The sequence below is a fragment of the Macaca thibetana genome, chromosome 9, assembly GCF_024542745.1.
Source record: "Macaca thibetana thibetana isolate TM-01 chromosome 9, ASM2454274v1, whole genome shotgun sequence".
Taxonomy (NCBI): Eukaryota; Metazoa; Chordata; class Mammalia; order Primates; family Cercopithecidae; genus Macaca; species Macaca thibetana.
Genome location: NC_065586.1, coordinates 20,164,008 through 20,190,202, shown reverse-complemented (window position 1 = coordinate 20,190,202; position 26,195 = coordinate 20,164,008). Strand labels below are relative to the sequence as shown.

The 26,195-nt window shown below is 37.0% G+C and overlaps 2 protein-coding genes across 2 annotated transcripts in view; both read right to left on the bottom strand.

Annotated features, from left to right (window-relative positions):
* PLXDC2 (plexin domain containing 2) overlaps positions 1-26,195 on the bottom strand; it is a 468,121-nt gene that overhangs the window by 24,180 nt on the left and 417,746 nt on the right. Inside the window, exon 14 of the mRNA XM_050804055.1 lies at positions 16,414-16,574. Within this exon, the coding sequence (XP_050660012.1) occupies positions 16,414-16,574 (161 nt within the window). The remainder of the gene's footprint in view (positions 1-16,413; positions 16,575-26,195) is intronic.
* Positions 1-26,195, bottom strand: part of LOC126962727 (60S ribosomal protein L12-like) — a 990,727-nt gene that overhangs the window by 838,613 nt on the left and 125,919 nt on the right. The window lies entirely within an intron of this gene.

The following is a 26,195-nucleotide window of genomic DNA, read 5'->3' as shown; positions in this document are numbered from 1 at the left end:
GTTTGTGAATTATTTAGATCATTTCTTCTTTTTCCCTTCCTCTTCTCATTTGGATAACTTAACAATAGCTCAAGACGATTGGGTAGGAGTGGGAAATAAAAGAATCCCTCAAATAAATGATCTGTTTACATAATTTTTGGTTGAAACTGACTACTGTTTAAAAGAGCACTTTTAACAAAGTTGAAGGCTGCTTGGGAGAGTCAGCACAGTTGGTTTTAACTCCTGGTTGAGTTACACAGAATGGTTCAGGATTGACCAGAATCACAAAGTTAGTACAAGCTGGAATTGATGCAAAATCTGCTGCCTTCTTGGTGCTAGGGTCTTCCCACTGCATTTTCCTGATTTCTGATTCTGCTTCTGTTAAGCACTAAGCCCTTTGGCAAGTCAATTCTTATCTCACATTCTCCATGTTCTTATACATAAAATAAGAAAGAGGACAGATACTGATTCTGTACTTAGTACGAAGCTACGGCCTTCAGTCAGCCTTAACAACTAAACACTGCATCATAATAATTTTTAAAGGGGCGAATATTTATTTATCAATCACACCATTTTAGTTTTATGCATTTAAATCATACTGTGAATGATTCAACTAAAACATTTCTAATAAGATTTGTATAAAAATGTCTGAGGGCATCAAATCAATATTGTAATTTAAAGAGTTGTTTATCTTTTCAAGCATACAAATGTTCTTTCGGGAAAACAGAGTTTCATGTCTCCTTAGGTGAGACGTATAATGCAAAACATTATAAATGACTGCATTTGATGTTTCCTTAAGTTCTCTGCTAACTCCTAACTTTCCGTCATTCCATGATGCTGTTTATTGAAGTTACACTTGGATTATTTTAGATGATGCATTTATTCAGCAAATATTTACTAAGCATTGTGCTTGCCCTCGGGGATAAAAGCGATGGAATGAGACAGATAATATTGTTTTCTGGAGCGCCTATATTGTTATTACAATTCACCAAGAATAAAATGATATCTCAATGAGGAAAGTCTCTCGATTTAGTTTTAAAGCCAGTTCTTAGAAGAGAACTGATCAGTCAATTCTACCTATTAACCAGTGTTCTGCCTACTCTAACAAATGAAAAAGAATTCTAAATCTCATAATCTCTGGTTATTTACTTTTCTCACTGAAACAGCATGACTTGTTTCATTTACACAATAGACGTATACTACATTTTCAATTATCCTAAATATATTCTGCTGAATAGCTCTTACTGATTGGGAGTAAAAATTTAAGGCCAAAAATATAATTATTTAGATTTTAAAAATGTATTTTATTTTGTTTTCCCTTTTGGGGTACTGCTGTAATTTTCAATAAACAACAATTGTTCTTGTATCACTTTCTGTCATTATTTATTTTTTCCCCCAACAATTTCATTAGTTTACATTTGGGTTAGTCACTATAAATATATTTATAATCTTAATTTGCTTTTGATTTTACTTTGCTGAAAATTTTCAATGGCTTTTAATCCACCTGATTCTCTTTTTATAAACCACTCTTTCTAAACAAAGAAATATTCAAATATAATTATGTTGTTTGCTAAAACACACCCAGTCCATTGATTTTCCCTGACTTCTCATTACTCTAATAAATGTCTTACGTGACCTTATATGCACTGGATGGTGACTATTTTCTATGTTAATAATCCCTTTAAGGGAGGCAAGTTCTTTCCATGTGTGAATCCCGGTTCTTCCATCTTGACTTTTCCATTCTCCGGGGACTGTATATCCAGTTGTTGGGGCAGGAGAGAATGTGTGGCAAAGGCACACGTAATTGTTAAAAGCTTTGGCTTAAATGTGACTTTCTGGAGTGACAAGTAGTCACCTCTCCATCTTTGGGTGCAAGACAGTTTGAAAAAGATCTTTAATTGTGCAACTACTTACCAGTCACAACCCTCTACTCTAGAATCGGGAACATGAATTATAGTAAGTACTTAGCCTGCTCTGCTACAAATATCTATCTCTTTTTAATGACTTACATGAGGCTCAGAGACTATAATTATGAAGCATCTAGTACTTTATATGCCAATATATACAATACTAAATGATATGTAGTATTATCACTGGAAACCTTATTATTATTTTAATGTTCAATAAATGAGCGCTTAGGATGTGCATGTATGTATATGTGTAAATTACCAGTTGCTGTTTAATAAATATAGATGGAGTAACATATAAAAAAAAAACTGTAAGCATGTTCCAAACATTTCCAAAACGTTTGTTGCCAAATGAAGCAAGCTGAAATATGAGATGTGTGTTACAGCAATAGGTACCTTCAAATGCACAAAGGATAGTCATAAGGCAAAAACGCATGCATGCATTCTGAGTTCTGGCAGAAGGCTGCACCGCTTCCACCAGTGCTTGTAGGATGTCTTTCTGGTCATTTTGTTTATCTGAAGCTCATCTCGGAAAGAGTTTTCAGGAAGAACTCATGGAAAGAATATTGACAGAGTTCCTGCACATGGATAATAATTTATTTATGCTCAATAATTATTGAGTGCATAAATAATTTATTTAATAATTTATTTATTAAATAATTTATGCGCTCAATGGTCAGTTTTGCTGGATATGACTTCTTGGCTGACATTTTCCATCCTTTCACACGGTTACTCCATTTTCTTTTCTAGCACAAAATGTTGCTGTTAAAAACTTGATGATTATCTAATTCAGATATGCTTATAATTCAAGTGTTTTCTTTAAGTGCACAAAACTTTTTTCTTTCTTTCTTTCTTTCTTTTTTTAAATATTATCCAGTGACTTTACTAGAATAAGTCTTGATATTCATTGTTTTGGGTAAATATTCTCAGGTACATAGCATGCTCTTTCAATATTTAATTTTTTTATTTCAAGAACTAAAAATTTTTTAGTTTGTGGCTTATTTTTCTTTTGCTTTGGTTTTTTTCTTTCCTATCATCCAGATGGGGAACCTTCTTTGACAAACTTATTTTTCATTACCTCTCAGATTTTTTTTATCTGATTTAATTCTTTTCAATTAAAAATCTACTTTTAAACCTTTTACTTCTTGTAATCCATTAAGAACTGTGTTTATTTGCTCTTCTATTATTCTAGTTTTTTATTTTCAAAATTATTCTGTTTTCTGTATTTCTAATTCTCACATCTATTTCATTTTTTAGGTGTTCTAATGCTAATTTGGGTTGTTCTTTCATGTTTTAAATCACTTTCTTTATGCTTTTTAGCTAGTTTTAAACTAGGTCCTTAGAGTTTTTATTAGATTTTTAAAAAATTTTTATTTTATGTTTGGGGGTACATGTGAAAGTTTGTTACATAGATAAATACATGTAATGGGGATTCATTGTACTTATTATTACATCCACCAGGCATTAAGCCCAGTCCCTGATAGTTATCTTTTCTGCTCCTCTCCCTCCTTCCACCCTTCCCCCTCAAGCAGACCCCAGTGGCTATTGTTTCCTTCTCTGTGTTCATAAATTCTTAAAATTTAGCTCCCACTTATAAGTGAGGACATGCAGTACTTGGTTTTCTGTTTCTGCGTTAGTTTGCTGAGGATGATAGCCTCCAGCTTCATTCATGTTCCCATGAAAGACATGATTTTGTTCTTTTTTATGGCTGCATAATATTCCATGGTGTATATATACCACATTTGCTTTATCCAGTGTGTCACTGATGGGAATTTAGATTGATTCCATGTCTTTGCTATTGTGAACAGTGCTGCAATGAACATTTGAGTGCATGTGTCTTTATGATAGAATGCTTTATATTCCTCTGGGTATATACCCAGTAATGGGATTGCTGGGTCATAGGGTAGTTCTGCTTTTAGCTCTTTGAGGAATTTTCACAATGGTTGAACTAACTTACACTCCCACAAACAGTGCTAAAAGGGTTCCCTCTACTCTACTAGCTCACCAGCATCTGTTATTTTTGACTTTTTAATCATAGCCATTCTGACTGGTGTAAGATGGTAGCTATCTCATTGTTGTTTTGATTTGCATTTCTTTAATGATCAGTGATATGTGGCTTTTTTTTTCATATGCTTTTTGACTGCATGCATGTCTTCTTTTGAGAAGTGTCTGTTCATCTCCTTTGCCCACTTTTTAATGGCGTTGTTTTTCTCTTGTAAATTTGTTTAAGTTCCTTATAGATGCTTGTTATTAGATCTTTGTCAGATGCATAGTTTGCAAATTTTTTCTTCCCTTCTGTAGGTTGACTGTTTACTCTGTTGACAGTTTCTTTTGCTCTGCAGAAACTCTTAAGTTAAATTAGATCCCACTTGTCAATTTTCACTTTTGTTACAATTGCTTTTGGTGTCTTTGTCGTAAAACCTTTTCCCGTTTCTATGTCAGGATGGTATTTCCTAGGTTGTCTTCAGCTGTTTCTACAGTTTTTTGGTTTTTATTTAAGTCTTTGCTACATCTTGAGTTGATTTTTGTGTATGGTGTAAGGAAAGGGTCCAGCTTCAATCTGGTGCATATGGCTAGCCAGTTCTCCCAGCACCATTTATTGAATAGGGAGTCTTTTCCCCATTGCTTATTTTTATCAGTTTTGTCAAATAAATGATGGTCATAGATGTGTGGCCTTATTTCTGAGCTCTTTATTCTGTTCCATTGGTCTGTGTGCCTATTTTTGTACCAGTACCATACTGTTTTGGTCATTGTAGCCTTGTAGTATAGTTTGAAGTTGGGTAATGTGATTCCTCCAGCTTTGTTCTTTTTGCTCACAGTTGCTTGTTGGAGGTGTGGATAAGGTACTTAGACTCTTTGCTCCTTCGTTAGTCCAGGGGTGGCAATGGCAGTTCCACTGCAGAGGCAGTAGCAGAGAGGCCTTCAGCTGTCCCTGGAGGCTCTGTCCAGGGAGTTGCTGAATTGGTACTGGCTCAATAGGTCTGGCAAGAGGTGGCTGGAGGCCCAGGCCTGCAGGACCTGCCTGGTGAGGAGACATGGGAATGGGTCCCACCTAACAGTCTGGCCACTTTTCTCTAAGGTTGCTGTGGTATGCTTGGGGCCCATGCCAGTCCCTAGTCACCTCAGATTTTTCAGAACCTGTAAGTGTCACCAGTGAAAGCTATGAAACAGTAAAGATGGCAGCAAAGAGGCCTTGGTTGGGAGGCCCCACCCAGTGCGGAGGTAAGGGATTGGGTACCTCTTAGTATTTCTTGAGTCCCTTCCCTTCCCCAGATTTTACAGGACTCCACAAGGTGTCTAGCAGGACTGGAAACAGGAAAACCACAAAGTAAGCCAATAAGCATTGCCTGGAAAACACAGCCGGCCCATGTGAGAAGAGCAGCAGAAAGTGAGAGGGGCAAGTTCCCACTCCAGTTGCAGGTGAGTGCAGGGGACCTGTGTAAGAATTTCTGAAGGGGCAGGAGCAGTATAGCACAAGGAATTCTCAAAACTGACCTGCCAAGGCCATCTTCCACGACAGTGGCCCACACTAGGAGAAAATCCTGGGAGTAAAATGAATAATGAGTAGGATAGGGACAACAGAGATTTATTAGATAAAATAATAAAAAGAAGGAAGAAGATTCCTGTACCAGCCTGGCTAACATGGTAAAACCTCGTCTCTACTAAAAATACAAAAATTAGTCAGGTATGGTGATGGGCGCCTGTAATCCCAGCTACTTGGGAGGCTGAGGCAAGAGTATTGCTTGAACCCAGGAGGCTGAGGTTGCAGTGAGCCAAAATTGCGCCACTGCACTCCAGCTTCGGCAATAGAGCGAGACTGTGTCTTAAAAAAAAACAAACCAAAACAAACAAACAAAAAAATTGAATAGAAAAATGGCTTTTCATCTATTTAAAGTTTATCTCACCTACAGTAATTTTAAGTATTATGTTACTTAGAATACGAATGTAGTAATTAGCTGAAAGTAGAAAGTACAGACATAGAATAATTCTGACCCTATATTCACTTACTACGTGATATAAGACAGGATGTATGAATTTTGCATTAAAATTTACTTTGTTTCTATTAAGAAAGCTTTTATACAAGGATTACCACAAGATCATATAGTAAAATAACCTTAATCCATTTTCAAACTAAAAATACCATTGATTGTTCACTTCTAACAAAATTACAAAAAGTATGATTACTACCATCATTTATAATACATTCTTTACATTCATACTCCCTAGATTGCTAATGATTTGGTCTCTGAAAATTTTATATTTTAATTTTCTTACAATCACAAATAACTCTAGTATTAGTTATAAACCAGAGCATGCCGTAATAATAAACTAATTTAGTTTAGTTTTGTATGTTTGTTAGAAAAGAATACGCTAAATGGAATTGGTGGAAAAGATAATCTTGTAATTGAATAAATTAATTTTTACTGTGAAGCACCAATTATTGCTAAAATTAAAGTTTCTATTATTTGTTTTCACAATAGAAAGGCTTAAGTATTTATTTTAACACTGAACAATTACCAATGTCACAAGGAAGAAATTACTCAATAGTTGGTACTGTCAGTAGAGTAGTCTCTTCAAGAGGTAACAGAAGAAAAGAATCGGAATACTTAAAACATATATCATGTCCTTAAAATGTCATAATTCAAGCTTACAAATGCCCAAGTGAATTGTAGCTTTGCAGATTTTCATTTATTTATCTGATTCTTTCATCTATTAAGAATCTTTCTGTGGTATCTATCTATCTACCTATCTATCTATCTACCTATCTATATATCTATTCATCCATCCATCCATCCATCCATCCATCCATCCATCCATCCATCTATCCATCCATCCACCCATCTATGGATTTTCACTGTCTTATGTAGCATTGAAATAATTAGGGAATTAATTAGTAAAAAGAAATTACCACAGATTAGTATGAGATATTTTATTCAGTATTTTCAATAATTCTCCCCAATGAAGGGAAGAAATTATTTCATTAAATTAGAAACACTATTATAGTTTTAGGAATTTAAATGAAAATGTGTTACTCAGAAGAGTAAATTAAGGCTGACATCTATAAAAGAAATCTTATCTTGATGATTACATACACAAGGCAATCATGATGCACTTGAACTGATGTCTCAAAAACATTCAGTGATGTTCATGAATAAAAATTCTAGCATCTTAGAATAGAAATTGAGAAAAGAAAACCACTGACATACATAGAGTGTCTCTTTTTTTCAAGTGACCCAATTTCACCTACTTTTCTCTGCATTTCACTATATTTCTGGAAAGCTGTCATCTACTAATATAGCTTCTTTAATGGGAGTTATATCAAACCATGTCAGATGTGTTTTGCCTTATCTTTCTTTCCTTGCAGCAGTTCATGAAAAATGAACACCATCTTTTGCTTCATCTAAGAAATACAAATAAAAAGTATTTTATTTCAATGAATCATTTTTTCCCCTTGAGTTTTCTTTAAAACTGAAGTTAAGACTAAGAAATACCTTAAGAGCAAAACTCAATTATTAAGAATATGTGACTTCAAGACAAAAAAAGATTTGTGGTTCTATGAAGCGATTTCTCATGAACTACATAGGTTTGTCCACAGATCACGTCTTCCTAACTCCCCAAGTGCGATCCATCCAGCAGCTGCAAAGCAAGATGCCAAACTCTTAGCAAACGCTTTTTTTCTCCCCAGCAGCCTTTGAATTCTTGCCTGGCTCCTTCTTCTGGCTTGTTTCCTGGTGGTACTATTAGTTGCCAGGAAAAGTTGAGGGCCACAGCTGCCTGTGTTTCTTTAATCTTATTCTCCACGGGTTCTTGTGATCCAGAAATATTTCTTGGGATGGGGAATCCCCTTGAGTGGCAAAAAACTTAACAGACTCTTGCTATGATGCTGTGTAGCTGCTCAGGCTAGAGGGCCAGGGTGAGGCATTCTGGTTTGATGTCTTGACTCTGTAACCAGGTGCCATAGGATCCAAACAAATTGTTTCACCATCCTGAGTATTTCTACCTTGGACTTGACTCCAACAAAGGGGTGAAAGGATACTGCCCACTCAGGTTCCAGGAACAGAGGTCTTATCTCTGCTGGTTTGAACTTACTTGGATTTTATATCTACAACCATACAGCTGGGGTTTTATAGCTACAAGAGTGATATGAATCACCTTTTGAAATGTTAATATTAGTTGAAGATGGTGTAGAATCATTTTTTATATCAGACATGTGTCTGTATTAAAGAGAATAATGCAAAACTCATTAAATTTTTAAGATAACACATGAGTCCTCAAGGAAATTTACTTGTGATAGATACTTGGAGAATTCATCTACTTATTTTGGAAAAGTGACAGAATCCCTAGGTTGCACACAGGCTGAAGTTTGTTTTTGCTTTGGTATCCTGATTCTGCTGATAGAAAATAAAAAGTACTCCCAGTAAAAGCAGATATTTTGGTGCACTGGAAATAATAAGAATTTAAAAAGTGTGGTATGAACAATGACTGGTATTTAGACATTTATGTCCAGATTTTATTATAGAAATAACTAATAACTTCTAATTCAGGCACACTTTAAGAATGGTGAGAGTGTTTCCCCATCAGAAAAACAAATTATTATTATTATTATTATTATTATTATTTTGAGACAGAGTTTCATTCTGTTGCTCAGGCTGGAGTGCAGTGGCGTGATCTTGGCTCACTGCAACCTCCTCCCAGGTCCCAGTGATTTTCCTGCCTCAGTCTCCTGAGTAGCAGGGATTACAGGCACACACTACCATGCCTACTTAATTTTTGTATTTTTAGTAGAGGCGGGGTTTCACCATGTTGGCCAGGCTGGTCTCAAACTCCTGACTTAAAATGACCCGTCCGTCTCAGTCTCCCAAAGTGCTGGGATTACAGGCGTGAGCCACCGCAACTGGCCTAGGAAAATAAACTGCTTTGGAGAGCAGTCTTTTTTTATTCATTTACTCTCTCTCTCTCTCTCTCTCTCTCTATATATATAAAATCTATATCTAGAACTCCATAAAAAGTTCTATGATAAAATAAAGATAATGATGATAAGAATAAGAATGCCACTTATTATCAAGTTGAACCCTCCACCTCCTGAGCTCAAGCGATCAAAAAGGTAACATTGCTCAAGCAATTAAAAAAGGTAACATTTTATCAAATATTTTATGGTGACTGCCTCTTCTGTAAAACTAATCATTCAATGTGAAATCCACACCTAACTTAAAATGTGTTTATCAGCTGTCTCCACCCACTGGAATGTAAGCTCCATGAAGGCAAGGATGATCTTGTTCGTTTTGTTTACCAATGTACCTTGGGGACTTGGTGCATAATAGAAGCTCAACAAATATTAAATACATGAATGAATGACTGGTGAACTTATCAGTTGGCTTTGGCAGCCTTCTGCCTCCTCATAAGCTTCTCCTTTCCTTCTTGCTAAAAACCAGTTGATTTCTTACTTTAAAAAACTATGGAACCAACTTTTCTTTCTAATTCTTTCTCTCTGCAAGGTTTTCTCTACAAACCAGCATCATCCGATAGAAATATAGTATGAGCTACGTATATAATTTTAAAAGTGTCTAGTGTCCATTTTAGAAGTAAATATGAATAAAATTAATTGTAATAAAATTTATTTAATACAGTATATCCAAGATACTATAATTTCAACATGTAATTATATAAAAATTATTGATGAGATGTTGACATTATTTTTTGTACTCAGATTTGAAAATCCAGTGTGTGTTTTACACATACCTTGTTCTAGACAAGTCACAGTTTAAGAGCTCAAAGTCCATATAGGTAGCAGCCACATATTGACAGCACAGTCCTGTACCCTGTATTTCTCCAGTCCTCAGGGTAGGAATTATAACTACTATTTACAGGCAAACTCCATTGCCATTGCACGATCTCAGTCCCCTCCTGAAATACAAGGGCCATTGTTCCTACAACTTTTGCTTCTTCCGATTTCATTTTAAATTACTCATTTGAACTGACTCCTTTCTCTCTGAGGACATTTCAAAGCTTTGCAGCATAAGTGGCAGGATTAGGTACTCTTAGTTTTTACTTTTCTATGTAGAAAAAAAAAATCCTCCAATATTTTATTCATAGAATCTGTCTTCCAAAGCTGTAAATCATTTTTATCATTAGGTTCTTATCAATTTCTCTTTATTTTTATGTGTACAGAACAATCAAAACTGCACATGAGTGTCCAAATACTAGCAATTATTTATGTATACTAAGAAAAATTAAGGACAATGTTCAACATTAATACTTTCAGCAAGATGGCTAGTCTAAATTATTTGTTATAGTCCAAATAGAATCCTTTCATTGGAATGTTGATTTTGTGTGATTATCACTTTGTAATATTATTTTCTTGACCTTCAGTTAGATTACATCTTAAGTATTTTATTTAAAAATCTTGAATAGTGATGTGTGTAGAATACCATTCAAGAGTGTAAACATTTATCTCTGTGACCCATATTCATGAAACAATAAAATATACTACAAGTCACAACATTTATGCTTAGCAATGTTCGACAATTATTAAATTTAATGTAAAACCTAGACACATTGACTCTTCCAAAAAGATACTAGTTTCATCAAGATCTTTTAAAAATTAAGGAATTCATGCTTATTATGTGTTCTCTGCCATTTTTTTTCAAGATAATAAACTTCATTTTCAAAAAAAAAATACTTAAAGCATGTGTAGACATTCCTGTATATAATGTGATAGATTTTGGCCAAAATCAGATACCCTTTAGAAAATTAATGTGAAAAGCTAGACACATAAACATGAAATGCAAGCCAGTCAGTCAAAGAAACTACCAAGTCTAAGATCTGAGAATGATGGAGTAATATACAAGATAAGTTAATAAAAAATAGGCTATTCGGCTTGACTGAATAGAAATGGAACATTTTAGAAGAATGGAACTCTGGTACCTAATCTTGTATAAGAAGACACGGGATATTAATAGTTAATTCACTTGTTTATGGGGTGATGATTTGCTTAATTATCTCATTTCCTTTCTACAATAAGAAATCTAAAAGCTAAAGCCCATGTAAATATTTTATATAAGGAATGCTGTTTGGGTCCACAAAATGTATAATAACTGGTGTATCTTTTCTGCAAGAACAAAATACACAGCTAACAGCCACTGACATTATCATCACTAAAAATAGACAATAATAGCAACAGCTACATGAATTGTTGTCATGCTTTTGGCAATATTTACTACATTCTTTTATACCATTCATTTCCTTCCTTTGATTCTACTTTTGGAAATCCGTTTCAAGGACATAATGTATGTCTTTGTATATATATCAGCCGACATTTCTACATACAGCATATGAAGAAAAACCCTTTACACATAGGGAGGCAGCACAGCCTGGTGGTTATGGGCATAGTCTCTGGAGTTGGAGAGCCTGGGCTTAAATCCTGACTCCACTAATGACCAAATGCGTGATGGTGAGAACTTACTTAAGGCCCATGCTTCAGCTTCCTCATCTATGAGATGAAGATAACCTTTGTATCACACAGGGTCTTCATGAGGATTAAATGAGGTAATAAGTGTCAATCACTTTATTAGTGTATTTGATAAGTGTTGGCTGTTACTATTAATATGTTTATAATGGGGATGATTAAAAATAAGAAAAAGTAGGAAGAGCCGCATTGCTCTGCGATAAGACACTGGGTGCATGAGCTCTGATATATACACTCAAAGGCAGAGTCATGAATTTTTTTTTTTTTTTTTAAAAACAGGGTCAGGGTCTCACTCGTTCACCCAGGCTGGAGTGCAGTGGTGCGATCTTGGCTCACTGCAACCTCCGCCTCCCAAGTTCAAGTGATTCTTCTGCCTCAGCCTCCCGAGTAGCTGGGGCTACAGGTGCGTGCCACCATGCCTGGCTAATTTTTGTATTTTTAGTAGAGATGGGGTTTCACCATGTTGGCCAAACTGGTCTCAAACTCTGGACCTCAAGTGGTCTGCCTGCCTCGGCCTCCGAAAATGCTGGGGTTACAGGCATGAGCCACCGCTCCCAGCCTAGAGTCATTCAATTTCATCACATTATATACAGTGTTTAGCACAGGAACTAACTCATACAAGTGTTTAGTGAAGTCTGGATTTCACTGTGAAATATTCAAGATATCCATTGGGTTACATTTTAATAACTGAAACTGGGACATATCTTATAGTCAAGGGTGTGTTACAGTTTAATTGGAAGTGTGTGATGCATCTCACATTTGACACACTCTGTGCTCAACAGAATAATGGCCTCCCAAAGATGTCCACGTCCTAATCTCCAAAAGGTGTCAATGTTACCTTACAAGGAACTTTGCAGATGTGATTCAGTTAAGGACCTAGAGATGCAGAGATTATTCTAGATTACCCAGGTGAGCCCAGTGTAGTCACAGGGGGGCCTTACAACAAGGAGGCTGGAGGGTCAACGTTCATGGTAGGAGATGTGATGGTGGGAACAGAAGTTGGAATGATATGGAGAAGAAACCATGAGCGAAGGAACACATGCAGCATGTAGAAGCTGAAAATGGCAAGGAAACGATTAAGCCCTGAAACCTCCAGAAGGAACCAGCCCTGTCAATATCCTGATTTTAGCACTTCTGACCTCCAGAGCTGTAAGCCAAGTGTGTGTTATTTTAAGTAACTAGGTTTGTGGCAATTTGTTGCAACAGCAGTAGAAAACTAACACACAGTCTTCATCTGAATGAAACGAGGTCCTTTTTGACTTGTAGGCACATGTTAGGCTCTCAGTGTATTCCGAGTTACCACTTGACTGCATAAGAGGCAGTCAGTATAAAACTATTGAACAAATGTTGAATAGAATAGAATACAAACATTAAAATTATGTTTACAAAGCCATCATAATAAAACAGAAAAATGTTATTTAAAAAAGAATACCTATGTGTATTACAGTGAAATCACCACTGTATTAAATGGGCAAACATCAAATTATGTACATACAAATTCCAGAAGAAAATAAATGAAAATATTAATAGTCATCAATTCTGCATGCTGGAACCTATAAATGACTTTCTTTTTTCTTCCTTTTACATTTCTGCACTATCTCAATTTTCTATAAAGAATGGTATCATTTTCATAAAAGAAGAAAGCACATCAATTTCATTTCAAAAGTAGATAGGAATATAGTATGGAACATCAAAGGCAATGAAAAAAATGTTGTTATATTCAGTTCCCTCATTTATGCAACAACAATTCTAATGTGACTAATAATTTAAAATCTTCAAATTTACACGTCTGGATATCACAGACAGAATGGTCATCGTGGATCTGTTTTGATTTTGCAAACAGTGGTCAGTTTTAATAATAGTAAAGTTATGACTATCACCTCCAAACATCAGCTGCTGCCCAGCCACTGTGAGCCGCATGACCCCAGCAGCGTGTCAGATAGGTAGAGATTTAAGCAGACTCTGGCAATTGACTCCACAGGAAGGAAAAAAAGTCAAGAGGAGAAAAGCTGGGAGACCTGCTGAGTGACTCTGCTTTGCTTACACGTGAAAAGAAGAAAGAGTTATTCTTAGAACTATGGCTCTTTGACCTTGGATAAGTCATTCCACTCCTCTCAGCCTCACTCAGTCTCCTTTTGTGTTAGGAGAGTATAGAGCTAAATTATCTCTAAGATTCCATCTAGCTCTCATATTCTATAAATACATGTGTATGTATACATATACAAACACTCCACACATATGGACATACAGGCTCTGAGACATAAGACAATGAGACTAATACTCAAAACAATATTCCACTATTTTTGCAGTCATATGTGGGTTGCTTTGAACCAGCTTTAACTAGATCTTTCATACTGTGCAATTTGCCGCTAATACCATCACCATCAGATATTCACAGTGTCTTCTTTTTCACTATGTCAGAAAATAAACTGCACAGTTTGAAAAGGCTTAAACATGTGAGGGGGTTACGGCAGTAGCAGCAGCCTGAGGTCTGGCTAGTCCCTGAGGCTTTCTAGCTTGTCACTCAGCAGCTCTTTGAAGAATGCATTTGTAACTTTGAGAAGGTTGTCTACTTTCTTCCGAGAAAACCAAGCACATTAACAGAACTTAATAACAGATTTTCAATTCAAGGCAATGCCTGATAATACCTCAATTACTGAATCAAATGAAGATGCCATTTCTGAAATACGTTTTGTATGAAATTTCACTGGAAGTCTGAAATGTCCTAGAATATTTATTATGAACGTTTTTCCAGGAAATATTGGCAGAATCCCTATTTTTCAAAGGAAACGTAAGTGATTTAATCCAAATCTTAAGGCACTTACAAGTCTTGCAGGGTGGAATAAATCATGCGCATACTGAACTCTAATGCAAAACAGAAAGATGAATGCCAGAGAAAGGCAGGGGTGCATCCCTGTAGATAGAGTTTCAGAAGAGAAAGAGATTATACTCAGCTGCCGAGCAGGAAGATGGTCTAAAGAAGCTTATGGGGTACACCGTATCAAAGGCCTTTTGGCTTCTGAATTCAATAACTAATATGGGAGTGGAGGATTTTTTTTTTTTTTTAGACTGGGCCTCTCTATCACCCAGGCTGGAATGCAGTGGCACAGTCATGGCTCACTGCAGCCTTGACCTCCTGGGCTCAAGCAATTCTCCCATTTCAGCCCCCAAAGTAGCTTGGACTACAGGCACACGCCACCATGCCCCATTCATTTTTTTCTATTTTTTCTATTTTTTTTTTTTTTTTTTTTTTAAGAGATGAAGTTTCACCATGTTGCCCAGGCTGGTCCCAAACTCCTGGGCTCAAGCAATCTGTCTGCCTCAGCCTCGCAAAGTGCTGGGATTACAGATGTGTCACTGTACCTGACCAGGAGGAATTTTTGATGGAGGAACTAGAATGAGCAATGTTTTTGTGACATGGAGAATTTGGGCTGTGTACAGAGACAAACAAAACATGAAATTTGACAGAAATGCCAACTCCAGATTAGGGAGCCAAGAGAATAAAGATTGAAATGACACGTAAGATTGAGAGTGCCAAGGCCTTGAGCCCCCAAAGAAGGAAAAGGAGACGGCACTTTCTTCTACAGACAGTTGTGAGCCATCTAGGACGTTTAAGCAATTGTTTGATTTGCATTTATTCACCTCTCCCCATTATAAGGAGCATAGGTAATTTTAACTCCATAGTTTAAAAGGCATTATAATTTCTCACTCAACAAGTGACCATAATTCCAAGCAACCTTTCCATGCGTCACACAATGAATAATTCTAATTCTGTGTTTGAAATTCTGCAAGAGAAGATTTCCTTTATTGCTTTAGTATTTCTAGTTTTATTTGGTGTTGGAAGAGGAGTGGTTCCATTCAGATGTGAGAGTCAAAGGTGCACATGTGACCAGGCATGGTGGCTCACACCTGTAATCCCAGCACTTTGGGAGGCCAAGGCGGGAGGATCACTTGTGGTCAGGAGTTTGAGACCAACCTGGCCAACATAGGGAAGACCTGTCTCTACTAAAATACAAAAATTAGCTGGGTGTGGTGGTGCTTGCCTGTAGTCCAAGCTGCTCAGGAGGCTGAGGCACAAAAATCGCTTGAACCTGGAAGGCAGAGGTTGCAGTGAGCCGAGATTGCACCATGGCATTCCATCCTGGGCGACAGAGTGAGACTCTGTCAAAACAACAACAACGACAAAAAACAAAACAAAACAAAACAAGAAAAAACTGCATCATATGCATGGGGCCCAGGAAACCCAACCTTCTGGAGGACAGAGATGACTTGGTCACACAGACAGACGCACAGACTGTATCCACTGGTCTCCAGGCTTCCTGGTTTCAGCCTTTTAGACCCCAGGGCTTAGCCATAGCTCCTTATGCACAGCCCCTTGCCTTCCCACCTGTTTACTCCTCAGCACTGGCACCAAACCTATATTCTGTACATGAAGACATAACACTTATTCAGTATGGTGCTCTCGTTCCGTGTCTGTGTGGATATGTGTGTCTGTGCATTTATATATAAATGTACAAATATACACACATTATGCAAAATGGCAACAGCATATACCATTATTTTATTTTTATATCTGTCATTTTGTGGGGAAAGCCATATTTTTTCCAAAGGGTGTGTGAGCATTTTGAGAAGAGGCCCATCATATTGTATCATGCACACAGCCAATACTCAATTAGCATTCACTGAGCAATTGACTTAAGCTAAGTCTTTAGCCTCCCAGATACGTAGTATTTCCTCCTAGGACAAGGAGAGCAGCTGGTTAACATACTTGGTGTAAAAGGACCAAAAAGTATGGTTCCCATTTTCTTTTAGATCTCAGAAAGACAAGATAGTTTATGTCTTTAAAAGCTCCAGAGATAAGGTAACTGAACCCATCATCTGAAAGCAATCTATCAATATGTACGAGAGTGCATGGGTGAGAGCATCCATGTGTGTGAAATCAGAAACCTCGAAACTGAAAAATGGAGAAATCATGCGGTAAATATTAAATCCAGGTGGTGTTAGCAAACGGATACAGTTCATCAACTGGCGTGGTTTTCATGTGTTCAACTCAACACTTACCTCAATAAAGAAGATGCTGGCTGCTGATGTTGGGTGGTGATACATATAGACTGTCACAAGGATGGCTGTGGCTATAATGAGGACCAGGATGAGGATTCCAACGATGAGGCCAGCGTGGAGGGTTCCCCCTTTCTTCTCAGCTGCACTGTCATCTGTAGAAGCTGAAAGAACATCCCAGCTGTCAGGACGGTCATGAGCTTACCCTTAAGTTTGCATTTTCATCTAAGGAGATATTTGTGTTTTTAATAAAGTACGACTGGATCTTTACTTCCTGGACAACTTTTCCACGACACCAATTTTACAGGTGAGGTGCTCTTCATGTGGGCAATGAAGAATCCACAGGATTCGTGAGTAAAAATACATTTATCACTGTGTTTTATTTTTATTTTTTATTTTTTGAGATGGAGTTTTACTCTTGTTGCCCAGGCTGGAGTGCAATGGCATGATCTTGGCTCACTGCAACCTCTGCCTCCTTGGGTTCAAGTGATTCTCCTGCCTCAGCCTCCTGAGTAGCTGGGATTACAGGTGTGAGTCACCAAGCCTGGCTAATTTTGTATTTTTAGTAGAGACAGGGTTTCACCATGTTGGTCAGGCTGGTCTCAAACTCCTGACCTCAGGTGATCCGCCCACCTCAGCCTCCCAAAGTGCTGGGATTACAGGCATGAGCCACTGCGCCTGGCCTGTGTTTTAAAATTTCTAGTTGGATAAGCAAAATGAATACTTTTTATTCTCAAAGTACTGTGGGATACCTCAAACTCTAATTAACTACACACTAAATTTAACTTTGATTTTTCTCATTAAACCAACAAAGTTACCTAGGGAAAAGCTGATTAATTTTGAAAGCTCCTCTCACGGAAATTTTAAATTCAAGAGTACTGGACATCTTTTGGTAAGCTACATAAGCATTTTCAGAAAGTTTGTACATGAACTACAAGCAAAATTTGTGAAAAATCTGTTTTAAGCAAAAATACTTTAAAAAAGTGTAACAGATGGATGCTTAATGACCCTCAAATAGTTTTGATCACTATCTGAAGGGAACGTCACAGCAAAGGAAAACATTCCACAACACCCCAGAACAGTATCATTCCCTCTAACTTTTACTGAGATGCTTTTCACTGTAATACACATTTTTTTTTCTGAGTTAGCAAAGGGAGGAATTAAATTTCTAAAGTAATAACTATCCTAACCAAAGCCAGCCAGCCAAATACAACTAATCTCTAAAGTCTTCTTTTACTAAAATTCTGTAATTGTTGATGATTACTCAGGCATTTAGAGATCTTCCTGAATTATGTACAGCAGTAACTATATCTTAAGTGCACCATATGACTAGAATTCTGAATTATGAGATAATTCTTTAAGATGAACAAAAGTTTCAGATCAGTGGCTCTCAATCCTTTCTTTCTTTTTTTTTTTTTTTCCTTTGAGATGGGAATCTTGCTCTGTCACCCAGGCCCAAGTTGGAGTGCAGTGGTGCAATCTCAGCTCACTGCAACCTCCACCTCCCAGGTTCAAGCAATTCTCCTGCCTCAGCCTCCTGAGTAGCTGGGATTACAGGCGCCCGCCACCACGCCTGGCTAATTTTTGTAATTTTAGTAGAGATGGGGTTACACCGTGTTGGCCAGGCTGATCTTGAACACCTGACCTCAAGTGATTCACCCACCTCAGCCTCCCAAAGTTCTGGGATTACAGGCGTGAGCCTTTGCATCCGGCCTCAATACTTTCAAGAACAATTTACCTCTTTGTTATTTTTACCCTTTGCCTCTATGTTGTAAACATTTTTTTGTCTATTAAACTTCGTTTAATAAGCACTGATTTCTTTCTTTCATTTTACATTTTTTTAAAGAAAAACCAAACATGGATATCTATCACAATGTGTGGTCCACATGAACGAATGGAATTCCAGATAAAGTGGAGAAACATGACCTCCTAATTCTTTCTACCTCCCCTCTACATTTTTATTGCTCTCGTTAACTCCTTGCTTGAGAACTGCGGTTGGTGTTCAGTAATCCTTCTCCAAATCTAGTAACGCTGAAAATTCTAAAGATTTCCCTTATGTAACAGAAATTCATTAGTGAAAGAAGATCAAATTTAGAGTAATTCATTATATAATAGCTCATTTACACTGTGCCAGGGATCATTGTATTGCTTTGCAAGTACCCAACCAACAACCCTAAGAGGTAAGCACTACTATTATTTCTGTTTTATAATAAGGAAGTCGAGGCACAGGATAATTAGAAAATGAGCTAGGGTTGCAAAACTATTAAGGTAAAACTGAGCTCACACACTAGCAGTCTGGCCTCCATGTCTGAATTCTGGACCTCTGATCAATGCCTCCTCAATGAACACTGGGCTGTAGGTCCTGCTATTTCCTCTTATTTCATGTTGTGAGTTCTTCTAGCAAATAATTCTGAAAAGAATCTGGTAAATTCAAGCAAAGAAAAACTAATGGGAAAAACAGTTAAAGAATTACCACTGGAGCTGGGTGTGGTTGCTCACGCCTGTAATCCCAGCACTTTGGGAGGCCGAGGCAGGTGGATCACCTGGGGTCAGGAGTTTGAGAACAGCCTGGCCAACACGGTGGAAACCCTGTCTCTACTAAAAATACAAAAAATTAGCCAGGCGTGGTGGCGGGTGCCTGTAATTCCGGCTACTCAGAAGGCTGAGACAGGAGAATTGCTTGAACTCGAAGGCGGGGGTTGCAGTGAGCCGAGATCCTGCCACTGCACTCCAGCCTGGGTGACAGAGCGAGACTAAACCTTACAAAAAAGAATTAACATTACACCTCAAAGATGACAGAGGCTATGTCTTTGGGCTGGGTCTTAGATCAGTATCTGCCATCACAAACATTTTCATCTGTATTTGGTGAGAAGGGAGGAGGAACAGAGAGGAAGGAAAAAGATAAAAATAAAGGCTTTTGGAAATAGGTTACAGTATTAGAATGACCACATTGCCAATAAAAATCAAGTGAGGCTATAATAAATGACCTCATCTGTCTGGTCTTCAGTTAGCCTTATCTCCAAAATGCAGTCAATAACAGTAATTACCCCACAGGGTTGATATGAGAATTCCACATTTAATACATATAAAGTTCTTAGGAGAGTATGTGACTCATAATAAGCACTTAATGAATATTGAGATATTATATTATTATCGTACTTTTTATATGAGGCAGGTTGAGGCAAATTATACAGTCAGATTCATGACAATATATAAACTGTGTTTTTGCCCTTAACATGTGTTGCTTTTAAAAATTTGGCCTCATCCTTAAGTATGCTTGTATTATTGCATCTTGTGGGCTTGGCTATTTTCTTATTTTTTATAAGAGTATGACACATTGCTTTCCTGGGAAAACAGGATTAATTGAAAATGTGGCTTTAGGGGAAATGTAGCAAAAATATCTACTTGACTCAAAAACGAAGCTTTGACTGTTTCTTCAAATCCTTCCCTCCCTCTTCCATTCATCTTTCCATCCCTCCATCCCCCTCCTTTCTGCTGTTTTTTATCCTCCCTTTCTCCATCCATCCATCCATCTATCCAACCATTCAGTGTCTGATTCTATTTCTGGGGTTTGTCTTTGGGCTGGGTTTTAGGTCAATATCTGCCATCATAAACAGTCCTTTATACACAGCATGCCAAGTTTTAGCCTCACAAATTTCAGCCTCACTTCCTCTTCTTTTATTTTTTATTTTTGAGACAGAGTCTTGCTGTCACTCAGGCTGGAGTGCTGTGGTGTGATCTTGACTCACTGCAGCTTCGAACTCCTGCGCTCAAGTGATCCTCCTGCTTTGGCCTCCCAAGTAGCTGATGCTACAGGCATGTGCCACCATGCCTGGTTAATTTTTTTTTGTAGAGACAGATTGTCACTATGTTGCCCAGGCTTGTCTTGAACTCCTGGGCTCAAGTATTCCTCCTGCCTCAGCCTCCCAAAGTGCTGGGATTACAGACATGTGCCACTGCACCTGAATTAGTCTTACTTCTTTTGTGTATGCAGGAATGGACAGGGAAGATTAAGGTATTTGTGAGTTGACCTCAGGTTGCTACTTCCCAAATGGGCTGGAGGACCAGCACCTGTTAAGGAGGCAGCCCTTCCCAGGAAGGAAGAAAGAAGAGTGCAAGGGTCATGTTTTACTAAATAAGAGTCCTTGTCAGAAATAAAATTATTTTTGTCTTGCAGTACATAAATTGCCAATCTTTGGAATATAACAGTCAGAACCAGATTTGCACCTTGAGTGTGGTAAACCTCACTACCTTTATTTAGACATAAATACTCTCACAATTATTATTTATTCATACTTCCAATAATAATTTAGTTATATTATCTCCTTTTAAAAATGTTTCTTTACATTTCTGTTTTAGATGCCAAGACACTGCGGCCATATCTAATAATGCAATTTGTACAGTCTAGTTTATTCCTAGCCAAATAACCATTTAATGACATTTTTGGATGATGATTATTTTAATAAAATAAACAGCTTTCATGGATTCTCAATACTAACCAGAAGACAAAATAAATATTTCCAGATCTATGAGTATAACATGACTTCATTTGTTCTAACAGAGCAAGTCATTTAAGGAAAAATGTAGCATACACAATTCCAAAATATTACAAGAGTTTCTTTGTGTCACATACCAATGACTATTTCAAAATGCTTTAGAGTGACCATCCGAATGGAGTGACCAAAATTGCACGCATAGTTTTGGAGAAAGCATTTTTCTACTCTCGTATTATTTAACATTTTTTTTTTTTTTTTTTTTTTTTTTTTTTTTTTTTTTTTTTTTTTTTTGGCTACTGCAATGATTCTACAATTTCCTTCACAGTACAAGCATCTCTATTCCGGCTTCTTTCTATGGGCTTTAGGTGAGCGTATATTGGCAGGTATTATGATGGCTTAATTAGAGGTCATTAAATCTGAAGGTGCAGGAAGCATTCCATTGATATGCTTTGATTTTAAATTCTTTCACTACTTGATTTTCAGTTTAATATCATGCTTGATCAAATTGTACAGATTTTGCATATTTATGGAGATCTGCGGACAGAATTTAGAGTATACTGGGTATATACTCAAAAGGATATAAATGATTCTACCATAAAGACACATTATGTCCATTGCAGCACTGTTCACAATAGCAAAGACATGGAATCAACCTAAATGCTCATCAACGGTAGACTGGATCAAGAAAATGTGGTCCATATACACCACGGAATTCTATGCAGCCATAGAAAAAGAATGAGATCCTATTCTTTGAAGGAAGCAACATGGAAAGAGGTGGAAGTCGTTGTCCTAAGCAAACTAACACAGGACCAGAAAACCAAATACATTATGTTCTCACTCGTAAGTGGGTGTTAAACATTGAGTACATATGGACACAAAGAAGGGAACAACAGATACCAGAGCCTACTTGAGGGTAGAGGGAGGCAGGAGGGTGAGGATGAAAAAACTACCTATTGGGTACCATGTTTATTATCTGGGTGATGAAATAATCTGTACAATAAACTCCTGTGATAATTTACCTATAAAACAAACCTACACAGGTACCCCTGAACCTAAAATAAAAGTTAAAAAAAAATAGGCACCTCAAATGCAAAACTGAAATTTAGAAAACGTAAATGCTTACTAATTCCCATAACTGAAGTTTAGTTCATTCACCTCAAGGGAAGACTGCTTGAGTATACTCATTTCCCTCCTGCAAAAAATACAATAAACTAAGATGTCAATCTGTGGCTCGACTGATTGTTCTTTTAAATTGGCAGATAGAAGTATGTCAAAGAGAATTCTGAACTTGCTTCAGGGACAAACTTCTCAGTAAGCTTGATATGGTTTGGCGCTGTGTCCCCCCTCAAATCTCTTCTTGAATTGTAATCCCCATGTGTTAAGAGAGGGACCTGGTGGGAGGTGATTGGATCACGGGAGTGGTTTCCCCCATGCTGTTCTTGTGACAGTGAGTTCCCATGAGATCTGATGGTTTGAAAGTGCCACTTCCCCCTTCTTTCTCTTTCTGTCCTGCCACCTTGTGAAGAAGGTGTTTGCTTTTCCTTCGCTTTCTGCCATGACTGTAGGTTTCCTGCGGTCTCCCCAGCCATGCAGAACTCTGAGTCAATTAAACCTTTTTTGTTCATAAATTACCCAATCTCAGGGAGTTCTTGATAGCAGTGTGAAAATGGACTAATACAAAGCTCATCAGAGTCTAGTCGGTTTTAGGGGAAATTAAAGAAACATGAGAAGGAATCTAGTCTTAAGACCTAAACTCTTCCTCTATTCATACAAACATCTTATGAGCTGTCATTCATGTCCAAAAGCAAACAAAAACTAAACAAGCATCCTTCTCACACGCTTAGTAAAACATAACACACAGAAGAATTCAAATCTTTAGTCTTTGTAAAGCCTTACCTTGTGTATTAAAATAAGAGGAATTAATAACAGGCAACAAGAAGCCATAAAAGAGTCTCCAAGCCAAAAAAGGAAATACAGGAATATACTTTAAAAATCTCCAAAGTAAAGGCCTTTTTTTGCACTGTGCTTAAGATATTTTTAATATATAAATGAAGCAGAGAAAATCAATAGTATTCAATATAATATACTCTAATCTGACCCAGTGAGTGTCATTACTTTTCAACGCTTTATGAAATGCAGATCAATATTTAGACACAGAGAAGACTGTAAGAACTGTCAATTCTATGAAAGCAATCTGCTATTTTTGGGAAAATTTTTGCTACCATAATAGCAAAAACAATATATACACACTCATATATATATATGTGTGTGTGTGTGTGTGTGTGTGTGTATATATATATATATATATATATTTTTTTTTTTTTAGAGGGAGTCTCTGTCTGCTCTCACTATTGCCCAAGCTGGAGTGCAGTGGCGTGATCTCGGCTCACAGCAGCCTCTGCCTCCTGGGTTCAAGCAATTCTCCTGTCTCAGCCTCCTGAGTTGCTGGGACTACAGGCACAGGCTGCCACGCCTGGCTAATTTTTGTGTTTTTAGGAGAGGCGGGGTTTCACCCTGTTGGCCAGACTGGTCTGGAACTCCTGACCCCAAGTGGTCCATGTGCTTCAGCTTCCTAAAGTGCTGGAATTACAGGTGTGAGCCACTGCGCCTGGCCAAGACAACATATTTTTAAAATATATTAAGTACATACTAGAAAATATTCAAGACCTCACGTCAATGTGTTTAATTTGGAGCAGTCTATGAATCATGGAAAATAAAGAAGGAGGAAAGATGAAAGGAAAAGGAGGTAGAAAAAAAGAAGACAGGAGGAAAAAGGAAGAAAATGTTACATATATATGTATATATATGTGTATATATGTGTGTATATATGTGTATACACATATTTATTTACTTTTTTCAAAGTGTAGCATTTAATGTTAAAACTCTCTCTCTATATATATGTATGTATGTGTATACACATATTTATTTATTTTTTCAAAGTGTAGCATTTAATGTTAAAACTCTATGTCTCCGTGCTGTTTCTATGACTGTTATTTTCTCTTAGGATTTACATGCATATGACATTGATATTCTGTATTTAGAAGTATAATTCTCCAATATGGTAAAATATTTTAATGCATTGCCAAAATGATCTGTACCTACTATTAAATACTGCCAACAATTAAAGTCGAGAAATAAAGAAAAAACTAAAATAGAAATATTCTTTGTCTGAAATTTTATTCACTTTAGAACTAACTCTTCTCCTGGGCTTAAAATGAAAAACTACAGCCCATAAATTCCATAATATATTAATATCCTTTGGGGGACAGAGAGGCTGATGGGTTGGACAAAGTCATGCACAAATTTGCTCAAAATTTATAAATCTTACGCAGATGATGCCAAAATGTACTCTTTTAAAGCTTCAGAATAAAGTTAAACTATAAATGCTTAAAATGTTAGTGTTCTGCTTTGGGATTAAGAATGCACATAGACATGGCTTTCCCCCATGGAATAGTACCTAACCCATTTACAAGCTAAAGCATGTAACGAAGGAAAATCAAATGATAAAAGTTTTAAGTGAATTGTACTTCCCTTTGTAAGTTTCCCTTGCAACTGATCTCATTTTGTAGCTCATTTATTTTCTCTCTCACTTCTTTAACTTTCTATATACACAATTATGACTTTGACTTCATTCAGAGTTTCTTCTAGTGTTTTAAGTCTTTTGTAATTTTTCATAATCCTCTTAGTTCTTTCATTTTCTTAAACAGAGTGATACTATTTTTTAAATGCTTACCAGCCTGTCAATATTATTCTAGTATTGGAATGGATTGAAACTATTATACAAGGTGTACCTAATTCATATTAGGTATCACTGTGACAACACATTCACAATTCACGTTAAGACACTGCTGTAGAAGGAATTTGGGTAATCACTGTGAAGATATAAAAGCAGGTGCATAAAACACATCTAAGGGCATTATGTATGGTGAGACCAATATCTGGCAAGGGCAGCTTTCCTTTTACAGTCTGTCCTACTGTCAGCAGCTGTGAAATTCATTCAGGGAAATATATAAAATGTTCTGGGCTGGAAGATCTTAGACTATGAATATCCTTTAAAAAAACGACAACCTGATAATCCCTTACCTTTTATCTTGGAAAAATGAAGCTGAATAAAATTTCTATGAAATAATATTAAAAGGAATACTTAATTCTATCCAAATGAGGGATTTTGGATAATAGTTACCAAATGATAGGCTGATTCTAGTCTCATTCAAAGATCGGTGCTTTTATGCATGTGTATGTGCAGATATCTTAAAGGGAAAATTTTAAGAATCAGGGCTGCAGTGAGCTTTGATCCTGCCACCGCACTCCAGCCTGGGTGACAGAGCGAGACCCTGTCTTTAAGAAAAAAATTGAAAAAAGAGAAGGTTTATGGTATTTATATATACTACAAATAAGACCGAAAATAAATATTTGGAATAACCCATTATCATTTTTCACTTCTTGTATGTGTATGTGCTCTTCTTTGTAATAATCTGCCTACGCATATGTTTTCAGCAGTCAAGATCTTTATGACACCTAACTTCTAAACTTTTCCTAACATCAGCTTTGTATATCAAGTTTTCATTTTTCTCTATTTAAAATATATCTTTAAATTATTGTTATTATTATTATTATTTTTGAGACGGAGTCTCGCTTTTTCACCCAGGCTGGAGTGCAGTGATGCGATCTCGGCTCACTGCAAGCTCCACCTCCCGGGTTCACGCCATTCTCCTGCCTCAGTCTCCCGAGTAGCTGGGACTATAGGCATGTCCCACCATGCCCAGCTAATTTTTTTTGTATTTTTAGTAGACAGGGGCTTTCACCATGTTGGCCAGGCTGGTCTGGAACTCTTGTCCTCAGGTGATCCACCTGCCTCGGCCTCCCAAAATGCTGGAATTACAGGCGTGAGCCACTGAGTGCGGCCAAAAATTATTTTTGAAAAATAAAAATAAAATGTGTCCCGGCTTCTACCAAAGAATCCACAGGGGAAAAACAATCCTAGTACCTAAAATTTTCAGCTAAATATGAAACCAAAGGGGTTCATAAACTATTTTCTCTTTTAATTTCAGGCCGAGCCCTTGCATGGTTAAGATATTAGGGATTCTAACTACAGAAAAAACGTAGTATAGTTTTCCTAACAAGGATATTCATAGTGACTATGAAATACCGAAAATAGGCCAACAAAGCACTCTCAAGGTTTGGAGGTACAGAACAGAGTGACTCTTCGTGCCATTTATTCTGTCAATTTCAGAATAGTCACTTACGTTCAAACAGATCATTTATATGCATAACCTGATAGGATAAGGA